The sequence below is a fragment of the Mesitornis unicolor genome, unplaced genomic scaffold, assembly GCF_000695765.1.
Source record: "Mesitornis unicolor isolate BGI_N332 unplaced genomic scaffold, ASM69576v1 scaffold18233, whole genome shotgun sequence".
Classification (NCBI taxonomy): domain Eukaryota; kingdom Metazoa; phylum Chordata; class Aves; order Mesitornithiformes; family Mesitornithidae; genus Mesitornis; species Mesitornis unicolor.
The window spans coordinates 1,318-8,198 of record NW_010175551.1 but is presented as its reverse complement, the minus strand read 5'-3'; the positions used below and the strand labels follow the sequence as shown (position 1 = coordinate 8,198).

The following is a 6,881-nucleotide window of genomic DNA, read 5'->3' as shown; positions in this document are numbered from 1 at the left end:
ATTGTAGCAGCTTTTGTTATTCTCAGCCATGCTAGCGTAGCTGCTAGCTACAAGGTACTTCAGGACTCCTGCAGCTCCTTTTACTGAAAGTGCTGTCCTGCTTGGGTTTTCTAGGAACAGAAGGTCTTCATGTGTCTCATGTTCTGCAAAAGACAAAAATTGAAGTTAGTGAAGATGGAACCAAAGCTTCTGCAGCAACAAGTAAGCAAGCACTGATAGCTGTCAGACTCAGGAAAACTATATTACAAGTCTATAGCACTAAGCCAAGATAGTCCACGTTGAGACCATTGCAGAAAGGTGCTCTGACTCCAGGACGGTTGATTGATTTTATGTAATTTCTCAGAAAAATCCAAACTTGCCAATATTCATCAGACCATTGGTTTAATCTAAGAAATGTAAACAGCCTTAGTTCTAGAGAAGTTTCTTCTAATAGCCAAGACTTTGGCCACCAGTGTAATGTTCCTGGTGCTAAAGAAGACCAAGCTACTACATTCTTTGTGTGACAACACAAGACTTCCTTCCCATTTCCTGTGGGTCTTGTGTTCTTGTTTCAATATCCTGTACCCGCAGGAATGTGACCTGTACAGATTTAAATGTCCAAGGTGGCAGGTTTTAGGCATTTATCTGTACCTGAGCAAGCTTCTAGTATACGCTAGGAAACTTCACTTTGATAGAGTATGTAATGTGTTGTGGTACTTGCTTTGTCTAACTTTAAACCTTGTCTTTCTTACTAGCTGCAATTTTAATAGCCAGGTCATCCCCTCCTTGGTTCATTGTAGACAGGCCGTTTGTGTTTTTCATCCGGCACAATCCTACAGGTAAGCAGCATTTGAATATACTTTTTTGCTAAGAAGTTGAGTATCAGCTGCACAGTAGAGACACAAGAAATCTGGAGCTACTGAATAAGTATTGCTTTAAAAGAAAATCCTGCAAGTATATTTTTATGCCTTTAATATTAGATTTGGAATACAGCTCAGAACAGGAAAAAATACAAGTATTGGCTGCCAGGGTAACCGAAACAATCGTGGCAGGTTCATTGGTACAAAAGAACAATCTTTAATATCTGTAGTTCCCCTGAGCAGAGAGGAAATAACTCTGTTAATGATAGTGAATTGGTGAACAGGACCCAGCTTTCTGATGGACAGTTAGATTGTGCTAGGGCAAAGGCCAGAATAGGGGCTTTGGGGACCTAGGGCATTGCCCCAGCCTGCTGTGAACAGAAGTGAGCGTTCAGACATCATGATCATGGTTTCTTTGCAGTATGGGTTGAGTCTCCTAGAGCAGAGCTGCCCCAGTTGCTTTGAATAATGCCTCTGCTTCTTGCAGTGACATGTGGATGATGGATATCCCAGTCAGTAGGGAACAAGATGCAGCTGCCAGCACTGGGGGAAGAGTAGGCTCCTGGCAGCAGTCCCCATCCTGAGGCTCCACAGAGCATCAACAGAACTGCGTGTCTCTTAGAAATGCGAGCTGGCCACTTACCCAAACAGACGCTTCCCTGGGCTCACAAACTTGAGGGAGGCTAGACTAGACTGATGAGCTAGCTTGGCTGTGCTCTGTGAGCCTTATGCTTTCATGAAAAAGTGTATTTAGAGGCTCTGGTAATCCTTGTTTTTATTTCATCCTTCAGGTACAATCTTGTTTATGGGACAAATAAACAAACCTTGAATGTGGAAAAGACTTTCTTCAAGAAGTAAACAGACTGATGTGACGCACCCCTGTTCTGTTAAATATTTTGTACACTACTCTGACTTCACTCAAGAGCTAGTTTTAACCACTGACTAGGTTTTGAAACAGGAGTCGACATAGTTCTGGCTTTGTAGGGGGAAAAATACAGATTGAAAACTGCAGTATCTCTTCAAAATGTCTAAAAGATTCTCTAAACTACTGAATGGTTACCTATGCTAATAAACTTTTGAGCTTTTTCTGTATCTACTAAGAATTTTATGTATGGCTTTTGTGAGAGGATTTTAACAAAGAATGATAAATGTTTCTATTAATGTTGGTTTCTTGTGTGTCAAAAAGGTCTAATTTTGTAGATACTGCCTATCAAGATTACTTTTGGTTCTTGAGTATCTTGGTATGTGGATATTCTTGGTAGAAATAGATTAAAAGTTCTAGCAATTTTTATTTTATATAGTGCATGTATCACGGAGAGTTTTAAAACTAATGTGGTGTTAGACACACATCGCATTGTCCTGTCTTACTGTAATGTAAACTTGCCATTGCTAGTATACACTTTCTATTGGATTTAAATTTTATATTTGTTTTTGTACAAAGGAGAAAATAAAACTGCATTATGAACAGTCAGTGTGGTGGGTCATGAATGTGCTGATGGGTGTCTGAGTCCAGAGCCCTGTGAAGTACTTGTTTGAGACTTCCTTCAAAGGAAGGTGAAAGAAGTGTGGGTTTAGGAGATTTTGTTGTGTGGGGGTTTCTTTCTTTGGATGGGATTTTTTTTATTGCTTGCTGCTACCTACCTCTTCTGCTGAAGTCTTTCTGCTGTGGATGAATCATCTGTAGGTTCAGTATCTGAAGAGCAGACTCCTTGTATTTGCTATGCTCAAGTTACTGCTGAAGCTGCCGTGTGAGGACATCTCAGTGGACCTCCTGAGCCTTTCCCTCTGCTCCCTGTGCTGTAGGTTATATGCACATTGGCACGTCTTCAGCCCCTTGCAGGTCTCTCCTGAGGGCAAAAGCCTTCAAAAGACAAGCAGTAAATCCCTTTGGCTTGTCACAGATGGCTCTTTGTTTGCAAGCATGTTGTAATGCTCCTGTGGCAACTAAGGGATTTGGATGGGGAAGGTGAATCTTTTATATTAGCTGCTTCTCTTAAGGGCACACTTGCAGTGAGAGGAGGCTGGCTGATGGTCTGGGGGAGAAATTCTGCAGTGTTTGACAGGCTCAGCACTGTTGTGTGCATCAGGCTGGAGAATGGATGAGCACTGAGCCTCTTTGCTGGGTAAGAATACAAGATGAAGTGAAAATGCATCTAGCAGAAAATACCTGAATGTGTCGTGGATGGCCAGTCCTGACCCAGTACAAAATCCAGGACAAGATCTTGTAATAGAAATGCACAGGTACTAATTAGATAGGGGAGGGAGGTAACAAAACAGCTCTGTAGGAAGAATGTGTAACTGCTTGAATTAATTACTGCAAACATCAAGAGGAAAAATCTGGCTAGCTGTCTTCTTCTATAGGTAGCTGTCTTTTATGGGATGTCTTAGCTGTCTACCACCAAGTCCTCATAAGCTGGGAGGGAAGTGTTTGTGCAGTGTGTGTTTTTGTAGCAATGCAAGCTGAGGGGGGGGTCATCTGCACTGAACACCCCAAAGAAGTGAACGGAGAAACTCCTGTGATCTAGTTCTCTTCCTGTCCTGTTGAGGAGAAAGTGAGCAGGCAAACACAAAAACCCTTTAAGTGTGTGACTGATGTAACAAAAGATTCTGGTGCTGAACAAAAAAGCTCTCCTGTCTGGCTTGCCTTCAACTCCTTATCTCATGGAAGTAAGGAGCAAAAGTAGCAACAGAATTGTTACTGAATTTTTGTACAATTACAACGACACTTGCATTGGTTTGTCTTGCATCGAGCTTGGGTATGGTATAGAGAACTGTTGCCTCACAAAAACTACAGCTAGGACCTGAGCTGGACTTCAGGAGGCATATGATGTATGTGAGAAGTGACTACTTGGGGTGCCAAGGCACCTTCTTAGGGCTTTGGAGCAGTGTGGACTTGTTTCAGAGTAACAGTATTGCTATTTGGCTATCAAAAGTTGCTTCTATTTGATGTTCCTGGTAAGACTTCACCTATTAAGGGGTTGGCACTCAACTCCCACAAGACTTGTACACAGCAGCAGTGTGTGCTCTGTGCAGCAAGTTGGCTTGAGATTAGATTTCAGTGAGAAAAAGCAATAGCCTAAGTTTTCAGGTCTGCCTTAACACAGTCCCTCTGTAAACAATTCCTGGTCCCTTCCATTAGTTACAAAAGAATTTGCAAAATAAGATGATTGCTTAGAGCACTGAACCAAGAGTAACTGTAGGTATTTTCTTTTTCCCCGAAACAGGCTAAACCTGGGCAAGGAACATCTTGGCAGGCATGAGCAGGCTTGATCAGCCTGATGGGGCTGAGACTGCGTGCCCAAGCTGGGCTCTGAGCAGACTGATGGGGAATGTCACATGTAGCAGCTACTTGGGAGTTTCAAGGTTCTGCAGTACAGGGGTGGAATGTGTCACTGCTTAGAAAAAGGGGTTTTCAGCTCTGCCACTTCTGACACTTTTAAGCAGTTTGGGGTTTTTTTCAGTGCTGGGAAAGGAAACTTTAACAAAAGTGGTTTTAGAACTATGATGCTGATGGCACTTGCCTATAAACAGGGTAAAGGAGTTCAGGATGAAGCGAGGTGAAATAAGAGCCTGGGAAGGAGGGGTTTAGGTTAGCTGCTAAAAACTTCCTTTTTAGTAATGCTGTAAAAACATCGTGCTCTTCAATCCCGGGAGTTGATTCATATCGAATTTCCTGTCCCGCTCCAGAGCGTAGCCAGAGTTCAGTGTGATGTTTTGGTGTTGGGCCTGTGCTCACTGTGGCCTTATTAACCCTTACTGGAGCAGGCTGTTAGCTGCTCTTGAAAGGCTTTGGGGAATCTGCCTGCAATCCGCAGAGGTGGTCTGTTAATTTTTTTAATCTTTGTCTCTAGGAATATCAAGCCTAAAACAAATGTTTGTGCTGCTTGGGTCTTCTTCAATCTATTCCTCCCTTACTCCTGCTTTGCAGTTGCACTTTGTTTTTGCTCCACGGAAAAGCTGAGGTGGTTTTGGGCCCTGTGACACAGTCAGCTCTGCACCCTGCTTGTGGGCAGCAGCAGGAGGGCTGGGGAGGAATCGTCCTCAAGGAGGAACAGGGGCAGTGAGACTGAATGTGTAAGGCTTGTAACTTAACGATGGGTCAGAAACTTCACGCAGGATAAAGAGTGCAGAATGAGGTGTGCCTTGGTTTCTCTGTCTTTAACAATAGAGATCGCACATCCCTTGCAAACTATTCTGAGCTGGAAAGCCCAGAGAGGCTGTTAGCTCTTCAGTAGTGTGAGACTGAAGCCCTGGGCAGGGCATGAGTGTGGAAAATGCTTGTGGTTGCAGTTGCTTTAGCCTAGAGACTAAGTGGAGAGGAAGAGTTTGGTAAAACTCACCACACGTTTCCTGAGCCAGGCTTGTAATGAAGAAAAAGTGGTTACTCATGAAGTAATTGAGAGGAAAAATAGCAGGCTATTAATCTGCTAAACTGTGTCTCAACTTTGTTTTCATAACTTCAGAGAGCTCTAAAAAGGCTGCTTTTCTTTTACAGCTTCCACATTTCATTAACACTTCGTAGTTATCAAGTCTTGGTTGCTTGACAGTGTTGGGAGGGAGTGAGGGGCCAGGTCCTCAGCCCATGCAAAGGGATAGCTGCTGTTCATTCTTCGGCATCACACTGCTTCCCTGTCTTTTCTGACAGCAGCTTCTCCTTTGAAAACATGGCTGCACAGCCTCCCAGCAGCAGAGTGGGTTAATAAAGATGAGAGAGAGAAATTAAAATACTTTTTATTAGCAATATTCGTAAAACTCATCCTTCAAAGAAAGAGAAAGCCCTTCAGCTTAGCCCCGTCAAGTTAAACTGCATGTATTTATTAATGCTGCTGCTACCTGTACTGGTTGAAACCTGTCTGACACTAATGATTTCCATTACTACTGTGATGCAGGAGGCTGTGATAGTCTTGTGTGCTGCCTATGACACCCAGGAGGAGACAAGCCCCTACCCAAGGCAGCAGGGACACCTGTGTGCCTCTTCTCTGGAAATCTGGTGCTGCAGCTCTAAGGCTGCGAGCATCTTGCTCTGGGGGTTCCTGTGCTTGCTGCTGTGGCTGGGTGGACACTGCTCGCTTACCAGATGACAATTTTCTGTGAGCTCTTTACTAATCATGCTTTTTGTGTGCTGCAGGGACACAGTCATGATGAGTGGATACTACTTGCTCACAGTGACACATCCATCTCAGTGCTGCACTGCCTTCAGTCCCACCTGTCCTTCAGATCATGCTGGAGCTCCCGGGGATGCTGTTTTTACTTTCAAGGCCATGGAGGGAATAATTGTTGTAGTCTGGAAGACTGGATCCTGTCTGGGGTGTGTGCAACATGTGTGGCCATTAACATGCTGGTGTTTCCATTCCAACGTACCTCCAATACACAATTAGCCCTGAGCCAGGGATTACCTTCCCTCAGCCTTTCCTGGCTGCTAAAGCCATGCCATCTCCCTGGAATATTGGATCTGGGCTCCTAATGCATGGGGTTCCCTGTAATTACATATACCGGCTCCTGAAAGTAGTTTTGTGCAATAGGGGATGAATCAGATGCATTTCCTTTGGGGCACAGAGCACCTGGAGCCTGTGGGCATCAGTTAATTATACTGGCTGGGAGCTACCCTGCTGCAGACCAAAGCGCTAGACACAGTTCCTCAGTTCACAGCAGTACTTGTTTCATGTCCAGACTGATCTGTGCTGGCTGGTTTGGGATCTGAGGAGGTGGTGGAGAGTGAAGAAGGCAGCACTGTATCTCTTTCAGTGTACCTGACCAACCTGGGCCTGTCCCACCTTCCTGGAACTGTTGGGGTGAGGACGCTGCTGCTCTTGGCCTGCGCAAGGCCTCGCTCATGGGAAGCACAGGCCCAGGCTGGCCCGCCTCTGGCCCTTCTCGCACAGTGCCCCATGCCCTGGCCTGGGCTGGCCGCTGTCCTCAGCGGACATCACGGAGCTTCTGGTGGACCAGTGTCAGCACTTTTCCCTTTCTGAAGCAGTGCACCTGGCAATGCTCCTTTTTAGAGTTCAAAAAAAACCTAACGACATTCTAAAGCGAATGTTG

General features: G+C 44.7%; 1 protein-coding gene across 4 annotated transcripts in view; it reads left to right on the top strand.

Annotated features, from left to right (window-relative positions):
• SERPINE2 (serpin peptidase inhibitor, clade E (nexin, plasminogen activator inhibitor type 1), member 2) overlaps nt 1-2,310 on the top strand; it is a 10,295-nt gene extending 7,985 nt beyond the window's left edge. For 3 of the 4 annotated variants that reach the window (XM_010181436.1, XM_010181433.1, XM_010181434.1), the window contains 3 exons: nt 115-201; nt 735-818; nt 1,631-2,310. In XM_010181436.1, the coding sequence (XP_010179738.1) occupies nt 115-201; nt 735-818; nt 1,631-1,668 (209 nt within the window). In that variant the 3' untranslated portion in view covers nt 1,669-2,310. Of the gene's footprint in view, nt 1-90; nt 202-734; nt 819-1,630 lie in introns of all 4 variants that reach the window. The other variant, XM_010181435.1, reaches the window with a different exon arrangement.
• Nucleotides 2,311-6,881: the final 4,571 nt, after the last annotated feature.